Source organism: Caloenas nicobarica, chromosome 2 (genome assembly GCF_036013445.1).
Source record: "Caloenas nicobarica isolate bCalNic1 chromosome 2, bCalNic1.hap1, whole genome shotgun sequence".
NCBI lineage: Eukaryota > Metazoa > Chordata > Aves > Columbiformes > Columbidae > Caloenas > Caloenas nicobarica.
In genome coordinates this window covers 37,116,185-37,135,234 of record NC_088246.1, presented here as the reverse complement: position 1 = coordinate 37,135,234, position 19,050 = coordinate 37,116,185, and the positions used below count along the sequence as shown (strand labels likewise).

The window sequence follows — 19,050 nt, the reverse complement described above, 5'->3', positions numbered from 1 at the left end:
CAGACTCCCAAAAATTTCAGCAAGAATGGCCTCATTCTAGAAGTGACCTAAGACTACCCCATTTTACATACATATATCCTCTGTATTAAACAACATTTTCAAAAGATATAGTAAAAGGAGAGCACAGTATGAAAGTATTTTGAGGATGAAGCTTTCCAATCAGTCCAGTGGGTCTGTATGAGCAAATCTTGTCCCTTTGCGAAGATTTAAAATTTCCTCATTGCAAGTATAGCTCCTGGTTATCTCTTTATTAACTATTACTGGCAGAAGCTTATCTGCTTGACAGGAGAGAGAAGGAACATTTAAAATTACCAGAGCACCACATTGCTTTACATCCCAAAAGGGGTGAGGGTGTCTAGCTGGCACAGCTCATGGAAGAAGAAGTGACAAGGATCTGATCCAGACAGTATTTGTACAGACAGCACGTGAGGTTCCTTAGTTGCTCAGCTCTTTCACACTGTATTAATACCTTTTGAAAGCATCAACTCTGGAAAAAGCAGAGATTTTTTTATTTTCTTGGAAAACATGCTGTGGTATTAGGTTAGTAATTTAATCTTGTTGGCAATGTAACAGTTATGGTATAATCCCTCACGTTATAAAAGTAATTGCCATAATCATAACCTACATTCAATTATTTCTTTTGCTACAGTGCAGCTGCAGTGGTTTCCCACTCCCAACCTGCTGTTCGATGGCTGAGGAGACGAGAAGGGACAGAAAGCAGAGCTCACAAAACACGACTACAGCCCATCCCTCTGCCCTGCCTAATAGCAAGTGACTCCTCATGCCAGTTAATAAAGAGCTCCTTGTCCCTCCATTATGCAGTGTAATCTTTAAAAGATTACATTCTCATTTGGGAACGAGCCAAGAGCCAGTGGGAAATTCTCTAGTAAATTGGATAGGGAGACAACAATATGAAGGGCAGCTGGATGGGAGCACATTTTTTTCAGGGCATTCCTATTCCTGGGGCCCTCTGGCATTGTTAGAAGTCCCGCAGTCTCAGCTCTTTTCACTGCTCTGTTGTCAGGATAATGCCATTGAAGAAGAAGGGGATACAGATTAGCTAGTTTGAAGATGGAATGTGAGGAAACGAATATTGAAAAGTAGTAAGAAAAGAAGCGGAAAGCCCAATTATATTTTTAAGTCTCACTACCTGGCATAAAAAGAAAGGAAGAGCACTTTGCTTTAAAACACTGTATTAAGTGTACCAACTACAATAGTAAAATATGTTTTTTTCCTTCCCCAACTGTCAGCAAGAAGGCAATTTGAGCATTCCATCGCTAGTAGCATATGGAGAAGTATTTTGAAAGGAACATTTCCCTCACTGCCTCTTTCCCCATGCCTGCACCTTCTAACAGATGCATTTGCTTTCCGGAACCTACTTTCCACCCCACCCTACCTGGGATCCAGGATGGAGAAAACCAAAACAACACAGGGCAGGCAGCCCTGTCCCATTTATCCCTGCACATGGAAGGATGCAAGTGAATGAGAAAAGCAACTGGATTTTTGCTGTGGCTTTTTTCTTTTTTCTTTTTTTTTTTTTTTGGCAGGGGGGAGGCTTAAGTTTTGTTTGTCTGGTTTGAAGTTAGGGGATTTTTTAGGTTTTGTACATATATATATATAAATACACACACACTTTTATCGTTCTTTAAAAGCATTTTCTCAAGAAGTAACACATTTATGTAACCAGAAAACTGGATAGGTGCCACATGTTTATTTGGTCAATAATGGCATACATATACTCCCATCTTAGTACCACATTTTGTTAGTAAATAATGAAATCTCATTATAAAAAAAAAGAAAAGAAAAATAAAATAAGTAATTTTTTATAGTTTTTCTCTAAGTAGCAGATCTTTTTTATTCCTACAGAAAAATAAGTTTTTAATCATAACATGAAATTCCAATCATTATTCTTGCTCGTATAATGTAATTAAGTTATTTATTGGGAGGAAGTAGAAAAATAGTTGTCACAGCAGGGCATCAGAAAGATTTTTTTTTACCCTTAAATTACTGTTCAGTCAACTACCACTTTCTTCACCTGCAGGATTCAAGTAACAATAGTTACCTATGGTCCATGGGAGGCAGTATTCAAAATACATTAAAGTTGAGGATTGTTTGCAATTTATAATCTTAGTGTTGGGAAGTCCTGATTCAGCAAACTATCTCTATTCAGCAAACCCCTACACACATGCTTGAAGTTAACCACATGTTTAAGAGCGATTGAAATACACGGACTTTGGCCCCATTTCAGAAAATCAGTTATATACACATATAACTGGCTGAGATGGATGAAGCAAAGAAAAGAAATTAGGATAAGAGAATTGTACCTGAAAAATATTCCAGCCAAACAATAATCCACGAAATAAGAACTTATGTCCAGAGGTGTAATACACTTAATAGCTTTCCTGAAACGTATACATCGGCATTTATACTTGCATGAGTTTACTGCATAGGAACAGAAAAATAGCATTAATTGGAGAGAACTATGGTAACAAGTTCTCATTAGAGAAACAGGCCTTACACATATGTATATACCCCAAGGGATATACACATAGATCTCAGACATAAGACAGGAGAGTGATGAAAGAAAGAATATTTTATAAAGATCACAGAAAGCAGAAACAATAGCATCCAGGCTGAATCTCCCTTCTTTTCTTTCAGGGGAAAACTATTGGGAAAACCCAACATCAACTGAGCACCTCCATCTCAGTGCCAGGGAAGGTCATGGAACAGGCCATCCTGAGTGCCATCACGCAGCCCGTACAAGACAACTAAGTGATCAGGCCCAGTCAGCATGAGCTTACAAAAGGCAGGTCCTGCTTGACCAACTGGATCTCCTTCTATGACAAGGTAACCCGCTTAGTGGATGAGGGAAAGGCTGTGGGTGTTGTGTACCTAGACTTCAGTAAAGCCTTTGACACTGTTTCTCACAGCATTCTCCTGAAGAAGCTGGCAGCTCATGGCCTGGATAGGTGTACTCTGCGACGGATAAAGAACTGGCTGGAGGGCTGGGCCCAAAGAGTTGTGGTGAACAGAGGCAAATCCAATTGGCAGCTGGTCAGTAGTGGTGTTCCCCAGGGCTCAGTATTTGGGCCAGTTCTGTTTAATATCTTTATCAATGATCTGGATGAGGGGATCGAGTGTACCCTCAATAAGTTTGCAGATGACACCATGTTCAGTGGGAATGTTGATCTGCTGGAGGGTAGCAAGGCCATTCAGAGGGATCTGGACTGGCTGGATTGATGGGCTGAGGCCAGTTGTATGAGGTTCAACAAGGCCAAGTGCCAGATCCTGCACTTGGGTCACAACAATCCCAGGCAGTGCTACAGGCTCGGGGAAGAGTGGCTGGAAAGCTGCCTGGTGGAGAAGGACCTGGGGGTGTTGGTTGACAGCCACCTGGATATGAGCCAGCAGTGTTCCCAGGGTGGCCAAAAAGGCCAACAGTATCCTGGCTTGTATCAGCAATTGTGTGGTCAGCAGGACTAGGGAAGTGACCGTCCTCCTGTATTTAGCACTGGTGAGGCCTCACCTTGAATCCTATGTTCAGTTTTGGGCCCCTCACTACAAAAGAGACACTGAGGTGCTAGAGCAAGTTCAGAGATGGGCAATTAAGTTCGTGAAGGATCTGGAGCACATGTCTGATGAGGAGCAGCTGAGGGAACTGGGGCTGTTCAGCCAGGAGAAAAAGAGGCTCAGAGGAGACCATATTGCTGTCTACAACTACCTGAAAGGAGGCTGTAGCATGGAGGGTGTCGGTCTCTTCTCCCAAGTAGCAACTGATAGGATGAGAGGAAATGGCCTCAAGTTGTGCCAGGGGAGGTTTAGATTGGATATTAGGAAAAATTTCTTCATGGAAAGAGCTGTGAAGCACTGGAGCAGGCTGCCCAGGGAAGTGGTTGAGTCACCAAACCTGGAGGTGTTTAAAAGACACATAGATCAGGTTGTTAGGGACATGGTTTAATTCCAGAGTTAGGTTATGGTTGGACTCGATGGTCTTGAGGGTCTCTTCCAACCAAAATGATTCCATGATTCTATCTCTTCTCTTGTACAGCTGCCTCCTTCGGCATCTCAACTCAGCATTAAGTACAGAAACCGACTCAGTTTCCTGGGGTTGAGGAGCAGGGATGTTGGGAAGAAAAGGAAATTATTCTTTTCACACTCCTCTATCTCAACTTATCTAATTCTGCTAACAAGCGTATCACAGGAATGTTTTAATATCCCACTTCTCAGAAAACGAAGAACTGTCTTTTTCATGTTGGCCTCATGTGAGTGCTGTTCATTCTTTCTTTCATCTTTCGCTTCTACAGTTTCATGGTAGCCCCCCTCAGCTTTCTTTGTGTCTGAGTAATACTGCTTTTCCTCTCCTTCTGTGTGAATTTTCCTTTCCTTTTTCCCCACCAAGTCTGACCTGGGGTAGGAATAAGTCCTTTATATAAGTAAAAATGAAGCGTACTTTTCTTCCTTTCATTCCCTTCTCCCCTTCATCAACCCATATATTCCCATCTTCCTCCTTTCTCTACACTCTGTCCCACACAGCTTTAGGACATCAAGGAGGACTCTTCCAGCACAAAGGAGGAAGGACTGGCAATAAACCGTATTTTTCTTTCTCCCTTGATAGGAAAAGAAAAGGTAGGACTGGAGTAAAAATAAGCTGCCAGATAAAAGACCAGACAACCTGCAGATGGAGCAGCTTCTACCTTTTCTGCCAGGTGCCATTTCTCAGTCATAGCGCTGAAGCTAAAAGCCATCTCCCTTTTCTGTGCCTCCTTTGAATTTCCCCGTGTCTTGATAAGTCCACAAAGAGGGAGAAAATACCATCCCCCCACTTCAGGTGAGGAAGGAAGAAGAAGAGCAAGTCTCTTTTCATGTAGGAGGGGAAGCCACACTGTCCACACAGACACAAACATATACTTAATATCTGTTGAGAAGAAGCTGAAACCTACTCAGCTAACAATTGTATGGTACTTCAGCTTATTGAAAGGTTCCGTGGCATGGAAGTCAAACACCTCCATCATCACACAAATTACACGTCCAGGCTACACAGTTTAGTGTTTAATGTTGTACCTTAATGTTTTTTTACTACAGTTCCTTTTGCATGTCTTTTATTTAGAAAGGGTGTTTCTAACCTTTAATAAATACTGGAACAAGCTACAACTAATGAAAAGGGAGAACACAAGGTTTACATGACAAGCCAACAAATTTCCATAAGTGTTACATTGTGCATTTTTACTGAGACTCACAGAGGGGATAAAAAAAAAAAAGGAAAAAAAAAGAAAAAAAAAAAAAAGAGGGGAAAAAAAAATCAGTGAGAAAAAAAAAATTCCAAATAAAATCTAGAAAATCTAGCACAAAATCAGAAGGGGCAGTAGTCATTCTAGTCATTTTCTGAAATTCCAAAGAAGAAGAAAAACAAACAAACCACAACTTCTCCAGGCTCACAACAATTTTCCTATCCCCATTAAGCACATTTTTCCATCAAGAAGATTTATCTTAATAATAGTATGCTACAAATGATCATTAGGCAGGAAAAACGGGTCAGGGCAGGGATAACAAAGATGAAAAGAAAACTGCTGAGAGTTCACCTCTGCTGTTTATTTTGAAGCACACTTAAGATTCAAGTCGGACTATTCTAATTGTATTCAAAGATTTAGTTCTCTAAAGAACATAAACAAAACTGGTAAGGGCCATCAGCCAGAATAAAGCTTTCCTCATAATCATAGAGAAAGGTCAGTTTTTGTTTGTTCTTTTATATGATAATCTCAACTCCTCTGTGCTGAGTTTATTTTCTCCTTTTTTAAAAATCAAAAAGTTTCTTAAGACTGATGGCCTCTTTCTGCAGGGGCAGCTTTTTTAGCGTGCTCACATATTTTGTAGCTTTTTTTAGGCTGTGCTTTCCTTATCAAGTATTTTGAAGCTTTTACACCTAATCTATGCTAACACGCTCTGGTTAGCAGCTTGTATGCGCTGAAAGGCAAGGCAATAATCCATCTAGGTTTAGGGCATTTTCATAGAACTGATGCAGAGCTGTGTCAATTTTAATGTCATGCTATGGAGAATGCATGCGGTTCTCTCCACTTTAGAGGATTAAAAGTGACCTCTCCTACCAAAATCAATAAGGGCAGCTTGCTGTGACTAATAGGTTGTAGAAATTCAAAAGAGACGGTTTGTAACACTGAGTTCATTCTCCCCACCCAGCCCCAGACTGGCTGGCAGAGCTGCACTTTGACATGTACGTTCAGATGGTGAACCCATGTCTGGTCCTTCCCAGGGACCAGTCTGAGCCACACACAGTTTACTCGCATTTCAAGGAAAAAAGAAAGCTGATATTTATTTGATAAAAGTGGGCTTGGCAGCTTCTGTAGGGAAGCATGTGAGAAAGAAACTAGAATAAGAAAAAAATGTAAATGTACTTTTTTTTTTTACTCCCCAGTATGGTTTTTAAAAGGCCCTATTTTTATGTATTATCAAGACATCAACAAATACCCAGATATTTCATATAATTTCAAGGCTAGAGTTGTTTTGCTTTCTAGTCTCTGTGCAAAGGCTTTTCTCCCTTCAGATCTTTGCCTAGTTGCAAGAGGCTAAAACTCTAAATTCCATTAAAGTCAGTTGAACCACCCCAGAGATGTATAAGGCTACACATGCAACTTTGGCATCCATTAACTGCTATGGCATGTGCTCAGTTGTTCTTTCTTTTCTCCACTATTCCTTTTGTTACTCCAAAGTACTTCAGATTTAACAATCAAGTTTGGGGGCTTTTAGAAACAAAGTAATTTCATACAGTACTGGAAACAGGTCATGCTACAGAGTGCACACAACTGGCACAAAGTGAGTTTTAAGTTTTTCAGTTTCATGTTTTGTAAGACTAAAGAAAACCAGCAATTCAGATCACATCTCCTACCTTATGGTGAAAATACCTCTACTCTCTTGGATGTCTCCAATTTCCAATTTATTTTGCTAGAGGTACAAATTAAAAATCGTTACCCACAGTTCATAGCTTGTGGACGTTTTCTCCACATAACAATCACCATCATTGTCTTTATGCCAAAAACACAAGACTTGCCGTGGGGGAGCAAAGGAGAAAAGAGGCTGAATTGGTGGGAGGAACCCAACTGTAAAGGTTTAGGAGTCCCTACAGAGGTTTATAAATAGACGACCGCATGTGCAAAACGTGAAAGAAACCCAGTCAGCATAAGAGCTGTTGCTGTTTTGAAATCTTCTAACTACATCCATTTAAGCAGTAGACGGAGTTATAAACAAACAATAAATCAAGAAATTATTAGCATTTGAATTTTGGCAAGACAAAAAAAAATATGTAGGGGTATAATCAGCAAATAATAGGAAAGATCTGCAAGTAGACCCACCAATTAATGATAAATAGAACTTGGCACGGAATAGCTTCACCAATGTGGATCTCATTAGATGGCCATGGAACCTGTTCCCACAGCAGCCCTCTCTGAGTGAGGGAAAGGTGAGGTAACTGAAATGTCAGCGTACCCGCCCCTTGCGGCTCTTGGGCTCTGGGATTATAACCACCTGGGCCAAAATGACAACCTTATGCTGCGGGAAGGCCATGCCATGGTTCTCCAGTCTTTAACCCACAGGTTTCCTTGGCCCAGCTTCTGGACCTTTGCTCTGCAATTCCATCTCGACAAAGGTGACCGAAAACGTGCAGCTTCACTTGCCTCCTCTGTTCACCTTGCTTTATTAATGATACTTCTTAAAGAGAGAAGTGCCTCCAAGCAAGAGATATCACTTAAACAGATAAATAGTTCACACACCAGGCAGGGGGAAGGGAGAGGGGGAAGAAACCTTGCCTTATTAGACTAGAAACAGACACACCACATTATTATAATACAAAGAATAGCATATGGTTCTAATAGGCTTTCTTAAAATGATTTATCAGCTGTGATTAAGCCCTCGACCAGCATGTCTATCTTCATAAATAAAGTAAAAGTGCACCTTGCTCTGAAATGTATCAGCAGTATCTTATTACCTACCCAACCATATAGGCTGCAGTCCACTCTGGGGAGCAAAGAGCTTGTGTTTAATAGCAGAGCACACGCTCTAAACAGACTGCCAAGATTTAGGGGCTTTACCTATGAGATAGACTTATAAAAATACCACTACAGGAAAGGTATATCCCTTCGTCATGTGCCATGCGGCCCATGCTGCTGAAATCTGAACTGGTAACAAGAAAGCTGGGCCATTAAAAACATTCATAGGAAGAGCAAGGCAAAACGCACAACTATGTAATGTTGTTGTGGAAGAAATGTCAGAATGAAATCAGTCAGGCCTCCTTTTTTTGGGGATAGCCAAAATATACAAAACACAACAAAAAACCCAAACATTACAAGAGGGTGACTCAACTTCTTTGGGAACAGAGACAATAAGAAGCAGAAGGAAAGTGAACTGTCCTGACTGAGCTCTGCAGGGTGATTCATCAGCTGGAATTCAGAAGAACATGGAAGGATTATGGTTAGGGAGGTTTAGCTCAATCAAAAACGTATGCCCTCAAGAATTGCCTTTCCACATGATATAGGCACTTACTGCTGGAAAAACATTCAGGTCTTCTCTCAGACTATGAGGATCTAAATCCCTAAAACCATTCAAACACAGTCCATTGCTACAGAAGATAAGACAGACCTGCTTGCCAGCAGACGATGTTGTAAAACCAGCAACAAGCCTAAGATGAAGCCCATTCCTCAGAATATTTTTGCGGGGTCATGTTATGAACTCTGTTGTCATGTTCTTTTCCACATCATTTTGCAGAAAGTGTCCCTTTTGAAACACAGTTCAGTGTGGTAGTTAAGTGCCCAGAGATAGCTATACACTCAAAACAGGACTCCCAAAGTCAGGGGGCTAAAGTGCCAACTGCAGAATTGCCATATAAAATATGACATACTACCCCATATCTACCACGAAAGCACTACAAGTCAAGAAAAACTGTTAAAATACAGCAAGCCTACCCATCTGGAGAGAGGAGGAGAGCTTTCTTCCTGTCTTTAGCAACACTGAACAACAGCTGATAAATCTTTAATGCACATGGTTTGTGGGATGCCCTGTGCTGAGCCTGAGGAGATATGGAATCAATCCTAGGGCGTGCCACAGACTTCCTGTGCAATTTTTAGCACATCACTTGAGCCCAGATCTTTTATGGTAGCTCACTGATTCACTCCTGCTTTATTTCAGTGAGAGCAAGGCACCAAAATGCCTTTGAAGATGTCTACCAATCTTTTGGGGCCACAATGCTAAATAAAGATACTTAGGAACCAAAAGACACAGAAAGCCACTTGTTTGGCAGAACAGCGGAGAGGACCCAGCTCCCCTGCAACTCTCACTCCACATCTGTGATTGCTTCAAGATCTTGGTGTCTCACTATGAAGGATCTTTAGAAAATGACATCCTCTGGAATCTGTTTTTCCTCGGAAAATAAAAGGCAAAGCATCTCCCTTCTCCATAAGAATGCTGCAAAAGTTAATAATTAAGAAAAGTAGAGTTTTATAAACCAACGGTGAGCCCATAAAGCAAATTAATAACCTGATGAAATTAATTCATACAAAAAATCAGAATAATGCATTGGAAAAATTCTGATAGAGAGTTATAATGTACGTTTACAGTATGCAGAAGAAATGCTATGCTGTGCAGATGCTCATGTCTTCACGCATACAAATGTCATATTTAGAGTGTAGGAACTATTATACCAAAATCTTTGGTATAATGTGGGGTGATATTTTGGACTTTCAACTTAAGAGTTTTGAGCTATCACCTTGACAACAGCTTAACTGATTAAAAAAGTAACAGCTTGAAGTTATCATTATACAATACCTACAACAACAGTACCCTGGCCTTTAAGCACTACATTAACATAAATCATTCCTCGTCTTATTTTCCATCTGCTGTAACATACACATCATATAAGATACTCAGTGTCAGTGGGACGTTAAGAAGTCAGAGGGACCTTTGACTTGAAAACAAGAATTACCATTCTGACATCAGGTTTAGACATATGCAGGATGAATGTAGGTATGTGTATTTATGAATGCCTAATTTAAGAAAAATAATTAAAATAGTAAGCATTTAAACATAGGTCTTTGCTTTCTTCGCTGTACAGACTGTCAGTCAATGACAATCAAAAGCTCTCCATGAACAGGCTTATGAGTTTGTTTGTATTAATTGAAGGGGAAATTCAGCTGTTTCAGAGCACTTGCTTCTGAAATGTCTACCAGCACACTATACTGTTTCATCTCTACAACCCCACTGGGGTTTCAGAATATTCACAAGGGAAGATCAAAGCCACTGTGATGCTGTAGAGGTAGGGCACACACTCAGAAGTCGTACTGTTCTACACCAGCGCACCGCAGCATTGATACCACCTCCCACAAGACTACGCTTAAAAGGAAATGAATCTGCAGATCTCCTGTCCTGTCTTACCAGAAAACTAGACCAAAAAAAAAAGTATGCCTGTTATTGAACGATGGCTCTGTGCTGCACATCAATCATGTGAAGGGGAGTCAGGTGAGTGAGAGCATCTGTTTTTCTATAAATGGCCAGTGTTGATTTTGTAGTCCATCAGCCAAGCCAACCACTGTAATGAACCCTTCATCTCTTTTAATCTCTTTCACCAACACAGTGTATTGCCAACATTACTATATGCGTCAATATAGGCCTCCAAAAGCCAAATACCTATAGTATATACTTTATTAACATACGTGTGTTTTTTCTTGTCATACATGGGTGCCATATTATTTTAATATCACCCTTTCCTGTCTAAGGTGTGCCATTTAGTCTGCTGCTAATTTCAGCTGCTGTTCTGTCAATGATTAAATGTAGGAGTAAACTTTCTGTTTGATGGAATGACGGACCGGATTAAAATAAGATATGAAGTGTTTTCTTATATCCAATTAACACGGCTTCTGCAGCTTCTCCCACTGGGAAAGTGAGAGGACTTCAATATGGCATTTGCTACAGATGAGCAGCATGTCTCCCAGGGCCTGCTTCTCACACCATCCACATCGGCAAACAGGATTGGACCCTTTTTTAGTTGTTTTTGTCCTTCACTTAAAATAAGTCTTTGAAAAAGAAAAGCAGCGGCAAACCCCACCAAGTCTCTGCAATACAAGAAATGCTTATTAGACTTTCATATTCAGTCAAATTTAGGGCTACTAATTTGGTATTTACTTCTTATCTGCTTGTTGCAATGTAAGAGGTTTCCTAAAAAAAAATACTTAAATCAAGCAAAACCCATCGTGTTTTTTTCTGTCTTCAAGCTTTTCAGAAGAGAGGAATACCTGCAGGTCAGGAATACATTGCATTAAATTTCTACACCTTGTTTAAATGAAGTGAGTAGTTCCACCAAATTACACCTGCTCAACAGACAAATTCTATCATTTCCAGCTTGCCTTGAATTAGATCATCCTCCCCACACTCACAGGCTACAGAGCAGAGCTATGACATTCAGCAAATATTTGCAAGACTTTTCTTCTGGAGGTCTGAGAGTCACCGAGTTCAACAGGAGAAGGTGAGGTGGTATAAATTAGACACATGCCATTTTATCTACCTTCTTATGCTGGTGGACATAAATCTACCCTGGTACATACAAGGTAGGAGGAGAGCATAGAAGGTACAAAGCAAATTTATGCCTTTCAAATACGCATCAGACTGTAGCATCATCCCTTGATTAACACAAATGAACTGAATATTCATACTTAGTCATTCTGTAGACTGAGCCTATTCAACCACCAAATGCCCTGCATTTGGTTTGCATTTTTGTTTTTTGGTTGTCGTTGCTTTTTTCCCTTCACTGGCCTACTTCAATTTGCCGATGCTTTTCTAGCAGTGATGTGCCTGCAGTGGGATATTATACTTAGAACAGGAATATTAAGTCACGTAGAGAACTTGCTGGCTATGGGCTTCCTGAACTGACACTAAACAACCCACATTAAAACCAAGCCATTTCCCTGCCTCATTTACATAGTCCACATATTATCTTGCAACATCAAGCACTGGTTAGAAGATTTCAAAATGGCAGGATAAGCCGTAGGAAGTGACGCATCTAAACTCTAGTATAGGGAGAACATGATTTTAAAAATTCCCTCATGTTGAAATTATTCAACTCACTATTTCTAAATACTACTCAATGTAGTACTCTACATGCTACACTAAGCATATTTTTACTCTTTCTCATTTCATGCAGAGAGGTTGGGCAAGATGCATTTTAATGAAGCAAGTCCAATTAGTTGTCCAGAAACAGATCCTGACTCTTTCCATCTTTGACATTTTTCCTGAGACCCAACCTTAATGCTCAACAAGATGCGACAACAGGGCCTATCCAGCAGCAGCAAAGGTTGCATGTTTGCACGTATAACCCATTACAAATGTTTTGGATAGCTAATGCTCTGACCAGTGCAAACCTAAAACCTGCAGCTAGTAGACTAAAATGATCATCTGATCTGCCAGCACTACCTGCCCTGTTGACTTGGGTTGCAAATTCTGTCAGGGCAGAACTGTAAATTACTGCCTACCTCAAGCTCCTAAGACATTTAACATTTACACTTCTGCAAGCAGAAATATGGTGTAGATATGCATTTACTTGTACTAATTTTTATGGCAAATTTGGCAGGTAGGATGCTTGTGTCAGGAAGAGTGCCATCAAGAGGACGCAAAAAGCCTTTTTCTGATTTGCTTATCACTTGCTGATCTATAGCATCCTTTGCATTTACATTTAGGGACTAGGCCTTTCTCAGGCAAAGACCTCCAACTAATATTTCATGGTATAAGCAACAGAGAAGCCAAAACAAACTGACAACCTCACTTCCATTCAAAACTTTACTTTTCTAATTTCATTTCACGTCCTAGAGGTCATCATCATTATTATTACTCGAGTCCACTCAGTCCCCAAGCAAAGATTAATCCATGTATATATTAAGAGATGGTCCTTGACATATGAAGTTACAGTCATAAGACGTATCAAGTATAGGAGGCAGAGGCACTACTCTCACTTTACACATGAGCAGCTATGGCAGAAAGATGCTAAGTGACTTGTTCCTGAATAACCAGCTAGGATATTAATGCAAGTGTTTTCCCCTCAATACTACCTTTACAAAAAAGGCACACACGGTGTCCCTAAAACTGTGCACTCTGCACTTCACAGCTAATTTGGAATGTTGCCAATCCACATAACCATCTTAATCACAAATAATTCTCATGGATTATCCATGGGCTCCCACTCGGAAGAGAAAGAGGAAAAAAAAAAAAAAGAAAAGGAAAGAATGCAGCTAATTGGACTTTATTCTTTGAGATTTCAAATGATGACTTTCAAGGACAAAAAAGAAAAAAAGTGTTTTTCTCTTACAAGATTTCAGCGTCAAGCTGTGTGCTAAGCCACAGTGATATACCAAAATAAAAAAAACTATATCTTTCAGAGTACAGAGAAACTAACACAACCAAAAATATTTTTTGAAGGCTTTTCTGAGCCATGAGTAAGATTTCCATGCTGCTAGTATTAGTCTCCAAGTGTTGGTAGGTCCATTAGGACAACACTATATTGCATTCATATTCCAGGGAGAGGCTGTTAGAAGCATTTATTTAGTGATAGCTCCAGCTGGAGGAGTCCCTTTCTGTCATGGCCTTTGTCTCCTGCATTTGTGTAAAGCCCTGCTGGGGCCCGCTTCAGATTCCTATCTGACAGTCAGTTGGTAATGTAAGAACGAGCATACAGCAGACTAATTGGAAACACAGAGCAAATGTTACAGGTTAGCTAGCCAGTGGGACTTTTGCTTTTCGTTTTTCTCCCTCCTTTATTTCTTTACTGATTTCTTCCTCAACCCCCCATCACTGCTCCCTGGAGATCACCAATGGCAGCTGCAGGGGTTGGTAGAAAAAGGGCAGAATAAGACTTCCAGAGGCCGCTTAACAACTGGTATTATCAGGTAACCTGATGCCCATGTCTATGTTTTAATCAGATTGTGCAACTACCCTTTGTGAGCTGAAAAGGACTCTGCAACATTAAGCGTGTCAATCTGTGGCTAACTGCACAACACTCCACATCAGCAGATATCTCCTCATCTCCTACTCCTGCAAAAGCAACACCATGCAGAAAGAACCACTTCAGAATCCTCTGATTCGCAGAGAATGTACAGAAATGTTCTCCCTGATTTTGGCCAAGTCTCCCCTCTGCAGCAGACAAGAAACATAGTATTAACAAGTTAAGTCTAAAATTAGACACATTCATCTCATTACATGGCTGTTTCCTAGCCTTTGTCCTGCACACAAAGCTTTGAGGGTCAGTCTGGGCTATTTTCCCAATCCTTGACCAAAACTTGGACTCTCTCACATTTGGACACTCTTTTTCCTTGCTCAGCATACCACACTGCAGCCTCTCTCCTCCTCTAGCTGTCCCAGGCTCTTTCTGTATGAGCCGCAAATAAACCATCCCTAGACTCCCTTCCCTATAAGCCAAAACAAATCCACTTGTAGTCTCCCTTCCCATCTTCTTTCTAGAAGCCTCATCTCCCATTCTATACCTCAGCAATCAGCTTTATCTCTCTTTTTGGAAGAGCCTCCTTGGCCGTTTGCTTTGCAGAACTCAAGATCCCCAAATGCTGTTACATCCAGATTCCATGAGCCGCAGCAGCACACTTGTGCCTCACATGTGTGAATACTTCATTGGAGAGCAATCACAGACAGGCAAAGCAAATGACACTGTACAGCAGCTATAAGAAATGGTACCCATTGAGGAAACCCTTGCAACTGGAGGCACAGACACTCTGAAAGGCAAAATAATGTTGAGGCAAGCTAAGGAGAAGTGCCCTCTGGCTTTAGCACCATGGCTGCTTCATGGCCGCCTTTTCCTACTTTTTCTCTATGGTCCTGGTTAATGTTCAAATTAGGCAAATAGAGACTACCGTGAGAACTAAGCTAAATAACACAATGTTCAATAATTGGGGAATTCCTATGGCAGGGGACACATTACCTAAGAATTTCCAAGAGCTAGAGAAATGGGAGAGGGAAAAACAGAGGTATAAAAGGGAACATTGTGAAGGGTAGGCACTGGGCAGGTTGTTGGAGGGCAGCAGGGAGCAATATGCTCCTGTAGGAAGACCCACATTACTCAGGTGTTTTAGTTCTCAAAAGAAACCAGAACTTTGGATGCTTATTTGAAAAGTTAAAATTTCACGCATTACCTCTTGCTGGCCTCTGTAGTGCATTAAGCTCTTTTACAATTCCTTGAAAATTTTAACAGCACTTTAGGATCCCTCAAAACACTAACAATCTTTGGGCACAGGAGTATGCTTAACACCATACAAAGTGGCCTGTATAATTCAACCTTAACTTACAAATACTCAGACTAAAAGAATACTAATTGGAAATGGGATGTGTTATCTACTAGGTATTACAAGTTAAAGTTTCCTCCTTCAATATGAATACTTTATGAGAAATACAGAAACACAACAAAGCTGGTAACGATGGCAAATATATCCCATTGTGTTGCAGAGAAAAGAACAAAACTTGTGTATGTAAAGTAAATGCCTCCTCATAATCCACATTCCCCTGTAATGTATTTGAGCAACTTTGCAATCCTTACTTCAAAGATGATATACTTTTCCCAAGCTTCTCCCTCAAGAGGTGTGTGGTTTGTGTTATAGTTTACTTAAAAGCAGAGACTTGGAATCAAACCCTGGCAAACACAGTTACACATTTTTGGAAAATTAATGCTGGTTTTTTGTTGTTCTGTGGTGGGGGTATTTTTGTTATTGGTTTTGTTTGGGTTTTTCTGGGTTGTTGTGGGTGAGGATTCTTGGTCAACTGTTTCAATACTTCAAAAAGCATGTCACAACTTATAGTTCCACCTAGTTTCTAACCAAAAGGTTATTACCAGGTACTGTCTGCTTCCACAGAGTATCTTTTAATATTTTGAGGAACGAAATGGGGTGGAAGGGTTTGGCGTGCTTACACTCACCCTTTTGTTGTTCTCTTCTTCTTGTGCCTTCCTAAACTCGTGCTCGAGGGAGCAGTCGATGTCGTTGAAGAGGCCCACTTCCTCACAGTTCTTCAGAAAGCGTGTTGGAGTAGGAGTCTGATCTATGACAAGAAATAACCATTGGTATTTAATATTAAAAGGAGAGGGAGACAGCTAGATAGTCTTCCAGGAAAAGAGAGGTTCTAGCTACCCTTTCCATGCCTTCCCACACCATCACTGAAACCACACAGTACTGAATTTCAACACTATGTGCTACAGGCAGGCAGTTCTTGCTAACGGTGTCCAAAAACAGGCAGCAGCCGTCATTCAACCAGAAAGACAACTGGCCAAATTTTCACAAGGCACATAACACAAGTGCACATCTTTAACCTGTGCAAATGCTCGTTATAATGGTCTATAAACCCCCAATAAGAGCTGCATGGCAAAACAATGCAAATGGTAATGCACATTTACACCGCAGCATGCAGATAAGTGCTGCAGATATGCACTAGTTAATGCCTTCGGGTGCTTGAAAACCACCTCAAACATACACATAATTTGCAAAACACATGAAGTTAGCCACAGTGAGAAGTTATTCTTCTAACACAATTTTTGAAAAAGAAGTGAAACAACATTTAGAAAAGCTATGACATGTTAAATTTTGACCACAAAGAAGTGTCCTTATGTGTTCTATACCTAAAAGTGTTGATAAATACAAATAAGCCAGGAGATTTGGAGTCAAAATTTTTGTTTTAATGCATGCCTTCATCTCTAGGAAGTTTTTGCCCTCTCAGAAATAATTCGAAGGAGGATAGAATTCTATTTAATGTCACAGGCAGGAGGGACTCAAGAAGGTACAAGGTTTTCAGTGGCCTTTCCAAAAACCTGCAAGACATACAAGCTAAATTGCCCTGAGGACTGTAGTTTCAGTGATGGCCTTGGCTGGTCTTTCTTCAGGAAGTGAAAAATCAAGCCCAAACTTGGGGACAAAGGACTATGCAAAGGTCAGCTCTGGGGCGCTTCCATTCATTCCAAAGTGAGTTCTTAACTATACCACCTCAGCTTCCCCATCTCCCCCTCAAAATTACAGTGCAGAACGCAAGGGAGAGTCCAAATGGTCCTATCATTAAAAACACACATTAAAAAAAAAAAAATTCTATTGCATATTAGTTTCTTCTTCCCAAGCCCCCATTCCAGCTCAAGATGCTTTGTACTTAATTTTATGGAGAGACTGGACTCACTCTCTCCAAAAATAATCTTCTGCATAGTCATTGACAACTACCCTATTGTTTGAAATTCATTCTTTAAGGAATGAAAACTCTGTCGTACTAATCCCAGTTGCCCATATTGAGCCAATTCTGATCTCAGAAAAAAAGCTTCCCACTTCAGTGAGTTCTGGAAGAAAAATTTGGTTTCTCACACCTAGCTAAGCTGGGTCAAGTTCTGATATTTCCCCCTTACAGGGAGCAGTTACCAGACACAATGAATTTTACATAATCAGCATAAAAAACACACAGCAACCCCTAAATAAAAGGCAGCACAAAAGCAAGGCGTACAAAAGCAAATGCAGTTTTCACTGGGAAACTGAGGGGGAGTATCAGCCTTCTCCATTAGAAAGCCAGCTGAAGCCAGTTTCCACCTGTATCAGGTGTGGTCCTACAGGTTTCCCCTTCTCAGGTAATCCAAGGGCAGACACACTCATTTGCATCTATATTTCTGATGGAACATATTGATGAAACATAAAAAGTAAGTCTTTAACGTTAAAATTCTTCTTTATTTCTTTTGGTTTGAGCATCTTACTTGTGAACTTAGAGGAAACAAAACTCAAGTGTTTGAGAATGCACACAGATTTACCCGTTAGCTTTCACAGCTAACTACCATATTATCAGAGTCAGAAACATAAGACTTTCCAAGAATCTTGCAAGAACTCAGCACAAGAAACCAAGTCAACGAGGTGCTGACATTGATGGGAACTGAGGACACTCAGCACTTTACAGGTCTATATAAGTGATACCAAACTAATCTGTAGGGTAACCTTGCTGAACTCAGTAGATTTACACCTAGGTTGTCTTTGACCCTTGGACTGGAATTTTTACTGGAAATGAAGTGCACTAAAAAGCAGGAGAAAGAGATTTTATTTCCAAAAAGGATTAAATATTACTTTAGTGAACAACAAGATTGCTTTGTAGAAAAGCAAAGCCAAGCCTTCCTGAGCATAAAGAGCATGTTAGTATTCGAATGCAAGGCAAATACAGGAAATGTTTTATTTTCAGAAGTGGTATATCCATATCAAATAAACAAGGTATCAGTTTTGTCATTTAGATGAAAAACTAGGGTTTCGTAAAGAAGTTGATGGCACTATTTTCATTAAAAATCAAAAATCCTCTTGGTTTTTTTTCAGAGTAGCTTGAGCCCTTAATTTGGGCCAGTAAGGCAGAAGAGAACACGCTAACATAGGTAAGGCCTTGTTATTTTTCATTAAGGCACACAGCTGATCAGGCATTACTACAACAGGCTATATTATGTCAGCGGCAACTTCATGGGTAACAAGGTGGTTATCAGGCACATGGAACTGAAGTTCTCAATCTGTTCAGCATCTATTGATGCATGTTAGGCAGACAAAAACAACAACAACAACAACAAAAAAAAAAACACCACACAACACACACAGCCAAAAACAACACCAAACAACACTCAGTGAAATAAGTCCATTTAAACAGTGAAAATGAGCAACCCAGAGCAAGAATGTGACTTCAAATGCACAAAGGCCTCATCAGCTTTTCTCTGCACATGCTGAAAGTTTATCTTCTGCACCACAAGCAGTCTGAGATAATCGATGTGTTACCCTACAGCTGATCTTTACAATTAACTACTTTATTACCTAAAAGCATCAAAACTGCTAGATTAATTACACTATTTACATGACCTCCATATTGACATGGTGATCTTAAATTACTACCTCAGTTTCTCCATGTGTTTACTGTAGTTTTTGTGCTCCAGAAATCAGACTGGCAGGAATTCACAAGATTTGTTAAAACAGACAGACCCCTTCTTCTTCCAGTCAGGGAGGGAATACCACCAACCACCCAGCC

At 40.3% G+C, this 19,050-nt stretch overlaps 1 protein-coding gene across 6 annotated transcripts in view; it reads right to left on the bottom strand.

Moving 5' to 3' along the window:
• The window catches only part of CREB5 (cAMP responsive element binding protein 5), a 260,479-nt gene that overhangs the window by 190,509 nt on the left and 50,920 nt on the right, over window positions 1-19,050 (bottom strand). For all 6 annotated transcript variants that reach the window (XR_010605753.1, XR_010605754.1, XM_065628060.1 and 3 more), the window contains exon 4: window positions 15,959-16,080. Coding sequence is in view for 4 of the 6 variants with exons in the window: in XM_065628060.1 (XP_065484132.1) it covers window positions 15,959-16,080 (122 nt within the window). In the remaining 2 variants the exon portion in view is untranslated. The remainder of the gene's footprint in view (window positions 1-15,958; window positions 16,081-19,050) is intronic.